The 15,338-nt window shown below is 42.8% G+C and overlaps 1 protein-coding gene across 1 annotated transcript in view; it reads right to left on the reverse strand.

The window, feature by feature from the left end:
• ITGA11 (integrin subunit alpha 11) overlaps positions 1-15,338 on the reverse strand; it is a 316,149-nt gene that overhangs the window by 218,619 nt on the left and 82,192 nt on the right. The window contains exons 4-6 of the mRNA XM_030189806.1: positions 13,261-13,352; positions 10,665-10,779; positions 8,618-8,745 (exon numbers count right to left, since the gene is read on the reverse strand). Of these exons, the coding sequence (XP_030045666.1) occupies positions 8,618-8,745; positions 10,665-10,779; positions 13,261-13,352 (335 nt within the window). The remainder of the gene's footprint in view (positions 1-8,617; positions 8,746-10,664; positions 10,780-13,260; positions 13,353-15,338) is intronic.

Consider the following 15,338-nt stretch of genomic DNA (forward strand, 5'->3'; position numbering starts at 1 on the left):
GCAGACCTGAACATGTATACTCTGGAGGAAAGGAGAAACAGGGGTGATATGATACAGACGTTCAAATATTTGAAAGGTATTAATCTGCAAACGAATCTTTTCCGGAGATGTAAAGGTGGTAGAACGAGAGGACATGAAATGATATTGAAGGGGGGCAGACTCAAGAAAAATGTCAGGAAGTATTTTTTCACGGAGAGGGTGGTAGAAATGTGGAATGCCCTCCCGCGTGAGGTGGTGGAGATGAAAACGGTAACGGAATTCAAACATGCGTGGGATAAACATAAAGGAATCCTGTGCAGAAGGAATGTATCCTTGGGAGCTTAGCCAAGTTTAGGTGGCAGAGCTGGTGGTGGGAGGCGGGACTGGTAGTTGGGAGGCGGGGATAGGGCTGGCCAGACTTATACGGTCTGTGCCCTGAAGAGGACAGGTACAAATAAAAAGTAGCACATATGAATTTATCTTGTTGGGCAGACTGGATGGACCGTGCAGGTCTTTTTCTGCCGTCATCTACTATGTTACTATACTATGTAATAATCCCTTCTCATTCTCTCCTAATTTATAAACAGCATCAGTAATCCTTATATCTGCACAATAATCGTCCTCTACTTTAACATTACACAGCAGTTATGATCTTCCTCCACAATAATCCCTCCTCCTCCTTCAGTCCAACATTACACAGTAGCGATGAGCACAGAGCATCGATAATTAATCCTCATTCTCTCTGACATTACACAGCAGTGATGATCTGGTAAAACTGTACACCACAGCTACCTATGCTAAATTCATTTATGATTTAGCAATCAATAATTAAAATGATTTACTATTGCACCATAAATCAGCTGCTTAGCAAGACTTAAGAGGCAATCAAGCCCAGAACTGCTCTGGGAATTCTGTTTGAGAATAATGATGCCTCCAGCCTGCAGAATTCCCACATCAAACTATCTCATGCGGAATGACAGCAATGGCCAAGGAATGCTCCACTCATGCCATGTCATTAGGCAACAATTTCTAGATGGAATTTGCTTTCCATAGATCATTTCCTCTTAACCCCTGAAATGCCAAAGCCTAATTTTCTTCTGTAGAATAAAGTTCACTTTTCTCCTTCACCCCTGATTCTCCATTAGCATGCTGCTCTCCTTCCTCCCAACCAAAGTTGCTTTTGGAGGGTAACTGGAAAGGCACTTGCCCAGGGCTCTGCACCTCAGGGGGTCATTGAGGTACAGGTTCAGCCCAGTTTCTGCCCTGAGTCTCCTTTCATCTAATACCACCCTGGTCCCTCTTCAGGACTCCTCTCCTTTCTCTTATCCCTGTTATTCTCCTCTGCAGGACTTCTCTGCTTTCCCCTACTGTTTTACTGTCCCCTTTAACTTGCAAAGCTTAGTATCCATGCAGTGTGTAATAATCTGAATATCTATATAAGTACTGTTTATAATTAGGTGTGCCTCACCCATTTGCGCAGCGGAAGCCATGGGCTCTCTGTACTATCCTGGAAAGAACTTCATATCCCCTCTAGATCCTTAATTACCCCAACCCTGTATCTGCTCATGACAGGCTTACACCGTCAGGCAGTATGGACCCTCGTAATTAGAAAGGAACCCAGTATGTAGTAGATATAATAAGATAGTTTATTACAATCTTACCAATGGTAGTACATGCAAGTTAAGCATTCACATAATGGGGCAGCATATCATGGCACGTCCTCTCTCTCTAGCCTTCTGGAGTCTTCCTTCTCTGGTCTTCTTCTCCTCTCGTCTGCTCTAATACTCCTCAAACTGCTGCTTATATACAATTTTGGCCCTATTCATTTCAATGGACCCCAGCTGTCTCAACAGGGCTCCTAGCCCTTATCAGTTGATCAGAATGACTTCATATGTTCCCAAACCTTCCTCTAGCCCCCCCTTTGGATGTTCTCACCCGGGGTGCAGCTGACCCAGTACTATCTCTACATAACCATAGCAACTCTTGCTCATGACGTCTTGAAGGTGCCAGTCTCAGGATTGTTTATAGAGTAGATTGCCCCCACCCTCTGCCAGTCCTCAATTACCTCATTTCAGCACTTGCCACAGTGAAATGTAACTGTGTCAAAGGTGATCTCTGATTTTTACAAGCTAGCTCTCTTTTGTATCAGAGGTGATTTTGATTTTAAGAAGCCTAGCTCTTATTATGAGCCATTGGCCTGTATTTTACTGAGAGCAAGGGCTAGCATAACTCTTCAGTACATAAGCACATAAGTATTGGCACACTGGGACAGACCAAAGGTCCATCAAGTCCAGCATCCTGTTTCCAACAGTGGCCAATCCAGGTCACAAATACCTGGCAAGATCCCAGAAAACTCAATACATTTTATGCTGTTTATCCAAGAAATAAGCAGTGGATTTTCCCCAAGTCAATTTAATAATGGTCTATGGACTTTTCCTTTACAAAGCCGTCCAAACCTTTTTTAAACCCCGTTAAGCAAACCTATGATACATATTGTACCCACAGTGACTACCAGGGTGTAATATCCTGTGCTATATATTGTAATCGTAGTGACTAGCAGGAAAGTAAACAAAAACAAGTGAAGCAGGAAGCCTATATGGTTCTCCAAACAAGTGGCCAAAAAAAAAATAAGGGAAAAAGAGGCTTCGTTCAAGAAATACGGAAGAACTCAACAAGAGGATCATGGAAGAGATTACCGGATTAAATTCAAAGAAGCAAAGAGGGAAATACAGCTAGCAAAAACGCTGGTGGAAGAAAATATGGCTAAAGATGTAAAGAGAAGTGACAAGACCTTTTCAGGTATATTGGGGAAAGAAGAAAAGCTAGGAATGGAATTGTAAGACTGAAAGATGCTGATGTGGAGAGTGATGAGGATAAAGCGAATATGTTAAACAAATACTTTTCTTGAGTGTTCATGGACAAAAATCCAGGACAAGGACCGCGGTTGGCTGCCGAGGGTCTGGGAATGGAGTGGATATTGCACCGTTCACAGAAGTGGTTTTAAACAACTTGACAATTTGAAAGTGGACAAAGGTATGGGGTCGGATGGGATACATCTCAGGATACTGAGGGAGTTCAGAGAAATCCTGGTAGGACCTCCTCTGGACTGGAGACGAGCAGAGACAGAGAAGAAGTAGGAAACTACAAGTCAGTAAGCCTCATGTTGGTGGCAGAAATTAATAATTGAGTTGCTGCTGAAGGAAAAGATAGTAAACTTTCTAGAATCCAACGGGTTGCAGGATCCGAGACAACATGGATTTACCAAAGGAAAATCCTGCCAAATGAATCTGATTGATTTCTACCCCGCTCTACGGACGTGCCATCTAGGTGTTTACAGCATAGGCGCCCGGTATAAGAGGCTTGGAGAGGCTAAGCCTCCCCTGCTGTGCTCTGAGGGGTTTAAATTGTTGATTTACCTCCATCCTCACAGCAGGAGCTGCAGCGAAAGCCCTCTAGCCTTGTGTAACCAATTGTAGAAATTGGTTTATGGTTTGTTTACCTTACTGCTGGGAGAGCAGGGGGAGGGGGGGGGTTGGCTGGGTTGCCAGGGAGATATTTAACGAGGATGACTTCCTGACCTGCACTGAGAACAGATAGCAGCAGAATCGGACAACCAGACAACAAAGGTAGAAAAGATCATTTTATTTTCATTATAGTGTTTGGAATATGTCCACTTTGAGAATCAGGTTCTCAACATTAAAAGTTTATGTTAATTTACTTATTTATAGCATTTTATCCCACATTAAACATGATGTTTTGTGACTCTACATGAGAATTGTGATATTATGATCCCTTGTTTCATATTGTTGATGGTCTGCATTTTCCATATGGGTGGTATATTGATGTATTAGGTTCTGCCCAGTGTAATATTTATGGTACAGTAAGGTTCTGAGTGTGTTTTTGCACAAAGTTGTGCATAGTGTTTTGAAGTTGAGCGATTGTGCTTAGAATATGCTTTGAGCAACCACTTTATTCTTTGACATATACATATCTAATATCTAAATTTAATAAAAGGTATTAATTGTGACTTTTATTTTTATTTATTTTTTCTGTGTGTTATCAGACAATTATGGATTTAAGCTCCACCCCTGGCCCCACCCCTAACCCCGCCCCCTTTAGCCTCCCCAAACAGTTGGGCCACCGACCGCCTATGGTTTACAGGCTAAATAAAAAGAAAAAAGAGGAGTGGGAGTTTGTACAACAGGAGACAACACAGTGAGGGGAGGAAGAGTAGAACTACAATGTTTTCATCTCCACCACCTCCCACAGGAGGGCATTCCACATATCCACCACCCTATCCATGAAAAAATACTTCCTAACATTACTCCTGAGTCTGCCCCCCTTCAACCTCAATTAATGTCCTCTAGTTCTACCACCTTCCCATCTCTGGAAAAGGCTCGTTTGCGGATTAATACCTTTCAAATATTTGAATGTCTGTATCATGTCACCCCTGTTTCTCCTTTCCTCCAAGGTATACATGTTCAGGTCAACAAGTCTCTCCTCGTACGGTTTGCAACGCAAATCCCATACCATTTTTGTAGCTTTTCTTTGCATCACTTCCAGTCTTCTTACATCTTTAGCAAGATACTGCCTCCAAAACTGAACACAATAGTCCAAGTGGGGCCCCACCAATGACTTCTAAAGGGGCATCAACACTCCTTTCTTCTGCTGGTTATACCCCTCTCTATGCAGCCTAGTATCCTTCTGGCCATGGCCACCGCCTTCTCGCATTTTTTTCTTAACCTGCAGATCCTTGAACACCATTACCCCAAGGTCTCTTTCCTGAGTCAAGCTTACTAATCTCTCCCCTCCTATTCTGCACCCCAAGTGCATCACTCTGAACTTCTTGGCATTAAATTTTAACTATAGTACGTACTCCACTGGGGTATAAACAATGGTCTGGTTTGTTGTATTATTAGTCAAACTGCACTTGCAAACCCTCAAAGTTCAAACATCTATTGAGTTAAAACAAATAGTGAAAAAAATGTGCAAAACAACTTTTTTCTTTTTTTATGCTAATTGTGCTCAGTGTCAGGGTATCCCATCTTGCATCGGCTGGTCATTCGCATTTTAGGATTTAACCCTCATAAACATCATAGCACCCTACCGCCTACCATGGTATCTGTTCAAATTCAAGTCTCCTCTAAATACTTTATCATATCTTTTCAGTTTTTCAGCTATTTTTTGAACTACCATGTTAGCAGGGTACTTATCTCGGTGCTTGGAGAAATGGCTCAGCTCCTGCAGGGTATGCCCCAATTTAGTGCTCTATTATTCACAGAGGTGTTCATAGTCCTTGATGTTAGCCATGAGGAATTTATATTACATGGATAAGCTAAAAATAAGGAGGATTTATACATTTAGAAGAGAGAAGGGGGTGAATAAGTACCTGTAGTCAATTTTGATAAAAGTTCTATACTATTGAATGATGAAGTGTATACATTTTAATTAATTTTTGGGTTTTTTTTTGTTACATTTGTACCCTGCGCTTTCCCATTCATGGCAGGCTCAATGCGGCTTACATGGGGCAATGGAGGGTTAAGTGACTTGCCCAGAGTCACAAGGAGCTGCCTGTGCCTGAAGTGGGAATCGAACTCAGTTCCTCAGTTGGCCCTTGCAGATCACCAATGTGGCCGCGCAGGCTTCTGCTTCTGTAAGTCTGACGTCCTGCAGGCAGGACGTCAGACTCACAGAAACAGAAGCCTGTGCAGCCTTCTACATGGAATGTTGCTAGTGGAATAGCAACATTCCATGTAGAATCTCCAATAGTAGCAACATCCCATGTAGAATCTCCAATAGTATCTATTTTTTTTTTTTGTTACATTTGTACCCTGCACTTTCCCACTCATGGCAGGCTCAATGCGGCTTACATGGGGCAATGGAGGGTTAAGTGACTTGCCCAGAGTCACAAGGAGCTGCCTGTGCCTGAAGTGGGAATCGAACTCAGTTCCTCAGTTCCACAGGACCAAAGTTCACCACCCTAACCACTAGGCCACTCCTCCACTAGTCCATTTGTTCCCCTGAGGATGCTTAGGGCGAAACATGTATACATGTCGGGAACAACCGATATGGAGTAACAATAACATCAAGGACTATGAACACCTCTGTGAGTAATAGGGTTTGCAAGTGCTGTTAGATTAAATTTTAACTGCCATACCCTCGACCAATAGATGGATAGAAAGCTTTATGATTAAACATTTTAACAAGGTCAAGATTACACTGGCTACCAATTAGAGAACGTATTGCTTTTAAGGTTTGTACCATGGTCCATAAGATTATATATGGTGATGCCCCAGGATATATGTCTGACCTCATAGACCTACCAACCAGAAACTCAACCAGATCATCACGCTCTTATTTAAGTCTCCGCCACCCTAGTTGCAAAGGACTCAAATACAAATCAGTTCATGGATCCAGCTTCTCATATATAAGTACACAACTCTGGAATGTACTCCCAAAAACCGTGAAAAATACGTACGACCACCTCAGCTTCCGGAAACCACTAAAGACTTACCTGTTTGAAAAGGCATATCCTAAGGACCCAACTTAATTATCTGAATCCAGTAACTCAAAGAAACCCAAATTTGTTATGAACCTAATGAACTTTATATAACTTCCCTCTCTATGTTTCTCTAATGTGTCTGAACAAAAGAGTAGCCACATTGGGTCAGACCAATGGTTTTCCAAACAGTGGCCAAGCCAGATCACAAGTACCTGGCAGAAATCCAAATCACGGCAACACTCCATACTATAAACCTCAGGGCAAGCAGTTGCTTCCTGTATCTGCCTCAATAGCAGACTATGGACTTTTCCTCCAGGAATTTGTCCAAACCTTTTTTAAACCCAGATACGCTAACCACTGTTACTACATCCTCCAGCAAAGAGTTGAGTGAAAAAATATTTCCCCCTATTTGTTTTAAAAGTATTTCCATGTAACTTCCTCGAGTGTCCCCTAGTCTTTGTACTTTTAGAATGAGTAAAAAATTGATTTACTTCTACACCACTCAGGATTTTGTAGATCTCAATCATTCCTCTTTTCCAAGTTGAAGAGCCCTAACCTCATTAGCCTTTCCTCTTACGAGAGGAGTTCCATCCCCTTTATCATTTCGGTTGCTCTTCTTTGAACCTTTTCTAATTCCACTATATATTTTTTGAGGTATGGTGACCAGAACTGAACGCAGTACTCAAGGTGCAGACGCACCATGGAGCAATGGAGAAATAAGCCGTAGATCTTCCCAAGTCCATCTTAATAATAGATTATAGACTTTTAGGAAGATAGCCAAATCTTTTTTAAACCCCGCTAAGCTAATTGCTTTTATCACATTCTCTGGCAATGAATTCCAGAGTTGAATTACACATTGAGTGAAGAAATATTTTCTCCAGTTTGTTTTAATTTACTACATTTGTAGCTTCATCACATGTCCCTTAGTCCTAGTATTTTTGGAAAGTGTAAACAGACGCTTCACGTCTACCCGTTCCACTCCACTCATTATTTTATAGACCTCTATCATACCTCCCCTCACTGTCTTTTCTCCAAGCTGAAGAGCCCTAGCCACTTCAGCCTTTCCTCATAGGGAAGTCGTCCCATCCCCCGTATCATTTTTGTCACCCTTCTCTGTACCTTTTTCAATTCCACTATATCTTTTTTTAGATATGATGACCAGAATTGCACACAGTATTCTATTTGCTTTATTAGCCGCCACCACACACTAAGCAGAGGGTTTCAACGTATGATCAACGATGACACCTAGATCCCTTTCCCGGACGGTGACTCCTAATGTGAAACCTTGCATCACATAGCTATAGTTTGGGTTCCTCTTTCCCACATGCATCACTTTGCACTTGCTCACATTAAACGTCATCTGCCATTTAGACACCCATTAAACATCACATGCCATTTGGATGCCCAGTATCCCAGTCTCGTAAGATCCTCATTTTCACAATCCTCTTGCGATTTAACATAGTAACATAGTAAATTACAACTTTGAATAACTTTGCGTTGTCAGCAAATTAATTACCTCACTAGTTACTCCCATCGCTAGATTATTTATAAATACATTAAAAAGCAGCAGTCCCAGCACAGACCTCTGGGGAACCCCTCTAACTACCCTTCTCCATTGAGAATACTGACCATTTAACCCTACTCTCTGTTTTCTATCTTTTAACCAGTTTTTAATCCACGATAGGACATTGACTCTCCAATTTCCTCTGTCAAACACCTTATGAAAATCCAGATACACAATATCAACTGGCTCACCTTTATCCATGTTTGTTCACCCCTTCAAAGAAATGTAATATTTATTTATTTATTAGGATTTATTTACCACCTTTTTGAAGGAATTCACTCAAGGCAGTGTACAGTAAGAATAAATCAAACATGAGCAATAGGCAATTAAAGCAGTAAAAATATTCAAATAACAATACAAAGTATGGCATGGTAGACTACTTACAATGTCAACTCAATACGTAACAGAACATTTTAGGAGTTTATATACCATAGCCATTCCAGTAGACATACAACCATATAAACATGTTTGACATTGGTATTATCCTATGTAAGTGGTTCTAGGCGGTTCTGCTTGTAGAGCGTCAAGTAAAAACCCAACTCACTGCAGCTGAACTGCTCATCTCTGCTCACCTGTATCTGTCCAGGTCCAATGTAAAACTTTTTGAGGATGCTGATCAGGAAGTCCTGTACTTCGCCCCAGGGGTAGATGCTGTTGGAACCATCCAGGACAATGACTATGTCCATGTACGTCTGGCAGCCTGTAGTGAAGAGGAAAAGAAGGTTATTACCCTCAGAGGAGAACTAAACCTGCAGTTTCTCTACCTGTCCATAAGCTATTGTTGGCTACAAACCTTTCAGGTCAGAGTCTGTGACATTAGGGATCTAGAACGTTCTGTACAAATAGATTAATTCCTACAGCTGAATGGCCTCATCCTTCCAATCCCTGACTTACGATCTGAAAATGCCATCTGTCACTGTGCACTGGGGCTAGCATCTCTCCCTCTTGCTCTTCTGCAGCCCCTGCCACCCCCTCCCCCCACCTATCCTATGACCAGCATTCTTAACATTATGGAGTGGAGGAGTAGCCTAGTGGTTAGTGCAGCGGACTCTGATTCTGGGGAACTGGGTTTGATTCCCACTGCAGCTCCTTGTGACTCTGGGCAAGTCACTTAACCCTCCATTGCCCCAGGTACAAATAAGTACCTGTATATACTATGTAAACTGCTTTGAATGTAGTTGCAAAAAGATGGTATATCAAGTCCCATTTCCCTTTCCATATTTGAGATTCTACATGGAATGTTGCTAGTGGAGGAGTAGCCTAGTAGGTAGGTGTATTGAATTTGATCCTGGGGAACTGGGTTTAATTTCCACTGCAGCTTCTTGTAACTGGACAAGTCACTTAACCCTCCGTTGCCCATTGCCCCAGGTACAAATAAGTACCTGTATATACTATGTAAACCACTTTGAATGTAGTTGCAAGAAAATAACCACAGAAAGGTGTATATCAAGGCTCTTTCCCGTTCCCCCCCCCCCCCCCCTCCCATGGACAGGGGGGTGGGGTTCACAGTTATACACACAATCAATAGAGTACTATAATCTACATCAATGTAGGTCTGGCATTTAGGCACCTTCACCACCACCACCACCACCTCAGGCCTAAATTATAGATACCTGTAGAGTCTGATTTCCTGAATAGAATAGGGAATGGGATGGGATTTTGGTACACTGCCTTTGTATGGTAGTGGTTTACATCTTATATACATCTTCTTATTTTGTACCTGGGGCAATGGAGGGTTAAGTGACTTGCCCAGAGTCACAAGGAGCTGCAGTGGGAATTGAACCCAGTTCCCCAGGATCAAAGTCCACTGCACTAACCACTAGGCTACTCCTCCACTCATTCCACCAATAAAAGCCAACCTCATCAGTGATGTCACAATGGCTTGATTGCCCAATACAGTTCCCCAGGATCAAAGTCTACTGCACTAACCACTAGGCTACTCCTCCACTCATTCCACCAATAAGAGCCAACCTCATCAGTGATGTCACAATGGCTTGATTGCCCGATACTTGGCTCACTTCTGATATTGTGATGTCATAAGGGAAACAGGACTTGATATACCGCCTTTCTGTGGTATTTTGCAACTACATTCAAAGTGGTTTACATATATTCAGGTACTTATTTTGTACCAGGGGCAATGGAGGGTTAAGTGACTTGCCCAGAGTCACAAGGAGCTGCAGTGGGAATTGAACCCAGTTACCCGGGATCAAAGTCCGTTGCGCTAACCACTAGTCTCCTCCTCCACTCCTATAGGTACCTAACCATAGGGGCAGTCCTACAGCGTCGCCGTCTTGAGTCAGGATTTCCAAAGCAGAAAAAACATATCCCAGGGGCCGTGTGACTATGACAGAAGGAAGCATCCGATCTTTCCCTCGGTGAAACACATGCTCCAATGCAACCCCATGAAGAAAAGGATATATACGTCCAGTGCTGGGGCTCAGGAAAGAAACCAGGCCTCAGAGACGTCCCTCAGGGTGTTGGGACCATAACAGTTTGCCTTGCTCTCTCCCCCAAATATTGCATAGTTGATCTCAGTAGAGCCAAAGGGATTGAGCCTGGGGCCGGTGCGATGCAGGTTAGAGGGGAGAGGAAGGGGATGTAATAACGCCTCATTCATACTCTGTAGCGCTGGGGCGACCGTCTTTGAGAAGCGGAAGTTGTGGTTCACTCTGAAGCACATTCCGGTGGTATAATAGGAGGTTCCACATTCATGAGACCAGAGAGGACTGCAGGCCTGGAGCAACAGAAGAAAGACAAGGAGGTGGAAATAAGAAAAGAAACTGCAGACACTCGGAGGCAGGACTTGGCACTTCTGGCCTGCACTTTATACATTACTGAATCCAGTCCAGACTTTTCTGCTGCACAAGTGGGGGACATGGTTTTAATTAATTCAAGCTCTAAGAGTTTTTCCTCAATAAATCTGTTAGTTGTAAAGTGTCACCAGCCTCAGTGTCCTTTTTCTCTTAAAGAGAGATTTTCACTTAAGCAGTGAAAGGAACAGAACTCAACTCAATGCCCCCCTTCTTCTGCAGTGGCGTCTGTCGCTTTCCCCTCCCTGGCCAGCTCAAGGGACCCTTCCCCCCTCCACCGCAATCCAGAGCCTCAATAACTGCAGCATATTGGGGGGGGGGGGGGGGGGACAAGCACCAGTGCACTGCAGAGCTCTCTGGCCCAGTGATAAATGAACTTTAATCACGAGGGGATTAATATTTCAAAGCCCTCACACAGCATGTGGCATGAATAATACACAACCTTTAGCTTCTATAGCCAAAAGATATGTGTTGCTGGTGTGGTGGGATTGGGGGAGGGGCTGGAGGAGGGAAGTGGGGTGGGGGGGGGGGGACGAAAAGATATATAGATAGCTGCAAAACTCATTCACTATCCATATAACTTATGCATTCAACTCTGGATGTAGATATGACAGGAATAAGGTGTGTGTATATACATAGTAACATAGTAGATGACGGCAGAAAAAGACCTGCACGGTCCATCCAGTCTGCCCATGAAGATAAATTCCTATGTGCTACTTTTTTATTTGTACTGTCCTCTTCAGGGCACAGACCGTATAAGTCTGGCCAGCCCTATCCCCGCCTCCCAACCACCAACCCCGCCTCCCACCACCAGCTCTGGCACAGACTGTATAAGTCTGCCAAGCACTATCCTCGCCTCCCAACTACCAGTCCCGCCTCCCACCACCGGCTCTGGCACAGACCGTAGAAGTCTGCCCAGCACTATCCCCGCCGCCCAACCACCAGCCCCGGCACAGACTGTATAAGTCTGCCCAGCACTAGCCCCGCCTCCCAACCACCAGCTCTGCCACCCATTCTAGGCTAAGCTTCTGAGGATCCATTCCTTCGGCACAGGATTCCTTTATGCATATCCCACGCATGTTTGAATTCCATTACCGTTTTCATTTCCACCACCTCCCGCGGGAGGGCATTCCAAGCATCCACCACTCTCTCTGTGAAAAAATACTTCCTGACATTCTTCTTGAGAATTCTGCTGGCATTTTCTAGATTCATTTCTAAAAGCTTTGCCTGACTGAAAGTCCCCATAAAGTTATCCACTTGACCCGGAGGGTGATACCTGGGGCTATTACATAGGTTGGGCCCGAATTTCAAAGAGCCTCCTGCCTCTGAATATCTCCATTAACCGGCCATTCCCTAACTGTCCAGGGGTGCAGTCTGGACAGAGTCACAATTTAACTGCTCAGGGGTGGTATTCATCTGTTAAATGGCTACGTAAGTGCACAAAGTTTAGGGAAGTGAAAAAGCTGTTCTAACTTTAGGTGCCAAATTAACCAGACGTCGGTCTGAATATTAGCCAGTGGTTGGTGAACCCCAGACCGTTCGACAGAGGGAGCTGCATTGCTTATCTGGAGTTAGTTCAGCTTTTGGCTGTGAGGGGCTTAGAAGTCACTTAACCTCCATGGCCTGAATATCACCCCCATTATTTATAGCATGTGTGGCTATAATTTCATTTCATTTATTATGATCTATAATTTGCCCTTAACCACAGCGGAATACAGAGAAACACACCTAATAAAAACAAAGATAGAACAAATCCAGATCACAGATAACAGTCAAAAAAAAGTCCTCTCCAAACTACTGCAAATTATCACTTCAAGACTGAGTCACTGGCAGTTTATTCCATTCAAGTTAACTGGAAAGAAGGTACCACCAACTTATAGGGCGTCTTCAGAGCTAAGAGTTAATTGCAGTATATACCAATCAAATAATGAGATGAATCCTGATTAAAAGTCTCCTTCACTATTCTCTTCCAAAGCACAGGGAACGGGTATAAAGGGTCCCTGTAGGATGGTTTCCACACTGTCTCTGGTTGTATAACCTCTGCACAGTCTCTGACTCTGTAATCCCTGGGAGAATTAGATGCTAGTGCATCTATCCAGAAAGTCAACACGGGACATAAAACTTTGAACGTTAATTGGCTCCACCCCAGAAACTAGTGGGTCCTGGCATTCTTGGTCTCTAGCTAGGTACGTTGTTAGAACTGCCTGTACGGTGCCTCGCACATGCCCAATTTAAAGCACAATTAAAAACTCAATCAGGTATGCTGACATGTGTGTGAACAGAGAGATGCAAGCGTTGTCAGTATAAACACACTGTGGAGAGAATCAGATACTATGGAAGCAAAATGCTTCAAAAACGACGCATACAAAGAGGTTATTTTTGGAAAGCTGTCTTCTGTTACTTACCACAAAGCTGTTGTCCTTGGGGTTTGTGGTTAGACTCATACCCAGACGCATATTATCCTTGCGCTCTGACACATTGGAAAGTGTTACTCTTCCTTAAGAAATGATATCCAGTTAGATGACGTGTATTATGTGGAAGTAGAGTGAGAAGTGATTTTCAAATTCCTGAACCAGCTAGAATTGGTATAAGCAGAAATCTGGAAGGAAGCTTGAACCAAGAAAATATGCCAGAGCAAAGCTGCAATAAGGCTGAAATCTCGGAGGAAAGCTAGAATCGGTACAATAATCCAACGCAAAGCTAGAGCCAAGACAACATTCCAGAGCAAAGCTGCAATAAGGATATCTCAGAGGAAAGATAGAAACAGTACAGTAATCCAAAGCAAAGCTAAAATCAAGATAGCATTCTAGAGCAAAGTTGCAATAAAGATGAAATCTCAGAGGAAAGCTAGAATCGGTACAATAATCCAACGCAAAGCTAGAACCAAGACAACATTCCAGAGCAAAGCTGCAATAAGGATGATATCTCAGAGGAAAGACAGAACCAGTACAGTAATCCAAAACAAAGCTAAAACCAAGATAGCATTCCAGAGCAAAGTTGCAATGAAGATGAAATCTCAGAGGAAAGCTAGAATCGGTACAATAATCCAACGCAAAGCTAGAACCAAGACAACATTCCAGAGCAAAGCTGCAATAAGGATGATATCTCAGAGGAAAGATAGAAACAGTACAGTAATCCAAAGCAAAGCTAAAACCAAGATAGCATTCCAGTGCAAAGTTGCAATAAAGATGAAATCTCAGAGGAAAGCTAGAATCGGTACAATAATCCAACGCAAAGCTAGAACCAAGACAACATTCCAGAGCAAAGCTGCAATAAGGATGATATCTCAGAGGAAAGATAGAAACAGTACAGTAATCCAAAACAAAGCTAAAACCAAGATAGCATTCCAGAGCAAAGTTGCAATGAAGATGAAATCTCAGAGGAAAGCTAGAATCGGTACAATAATCCAACGCAAAGCTAGAACCAAGACAACATTCCAGAGCAAAGCTGCAATAAGGATGATATCTCAGAGGAAAGATAGAAACAGTACAGTAATCCAAAGCAAAGCTAAAACCAAGATAGCATTCCAGTGCAAAGTTGCAATAAAGATGAAATCTCAGAGGAAAGCTAGAATCGGTACAATAATCCAACGCAAAGCTAGAACCAAGACAACATTCCAGAGCAAAGCTGCAATAAGGATGATATCTCAGAGGAAAGATAGAACCAGTACAGTAATCCAAAGCAAAGCTAAAACCAAGATAGCATTCCAGAGCAAAGTTGCAATGAAGATGAAATCTCAGAGGAAAGCTAGAATCGGTACAATAATCCAACGCAAAGCTAGAACCAAGACAACATTCCAGAGCAAAGCTGCAATAAGGATGATATCTCAGAGGAAAGATAGAAACAGTACAGTAATCCAAAGCAAAGCTAAAACCAAGATAGCATTCCAGAGCAAAGTTGCAATAAAGATGAAATCTCAGAGGAAAGCTAGAATCGGTACAATAATCCAACGCAAAGCTAGAACCAAGACAACATTCCAGAGCAAAGCTGCAATAAGGATGATATCTCAGAGGAAAGACAGAACCAGTACAGTAATCCAAAACAAAGCTAAAACCAAGATAGCATTCCAGAGCAAAGTTGCAATGAAGATGAAATCTCAGAGGAAAGCTAGAATCGGTACAATAATCCAACGCAAAGCTAGAACCAAGACAACATTCCAGAGCAAAGCTGCAATAAGGATGATATCTCAGAGGAAAGATAGAAACAGTACAGTAATCCAAAGCAAAGCTAAAACCAAGATAGCATTCCAGTGCAAAGTTGCAATAAAGATGAAATCTCAGAGGAAAGCTAGAATCGGTACAATAATCCAACGCAAAGCTAGAACCAAGACAACATTCCAGAGCAAAGCTGCAATAAGGATGATATCTCAGAGGAAAGATAGAAACAGTACAGTAATCCAAAGCAAAGCTAAAACCAAGATAGCATTCCAGTGCAAAGTTGCAATAAAGATGAAATCTCAGAGGAAAGCTAGAATCGGTACAAT

Source organism: Microcaecilia unicolor, chromosome 1, assembly GCF_901765095.1.
Source record: "Microcaecilia unicolor chromosome 1, aMicUni1.1, whole genome shotgun sequence".
NCBI classification, from domain to species: Eukaryota; Metazoa; Chordata; class Amphibia; order Gymnophiona; family Siphonopidae; genus Microcaecilia; species Microcaecilia unicolor.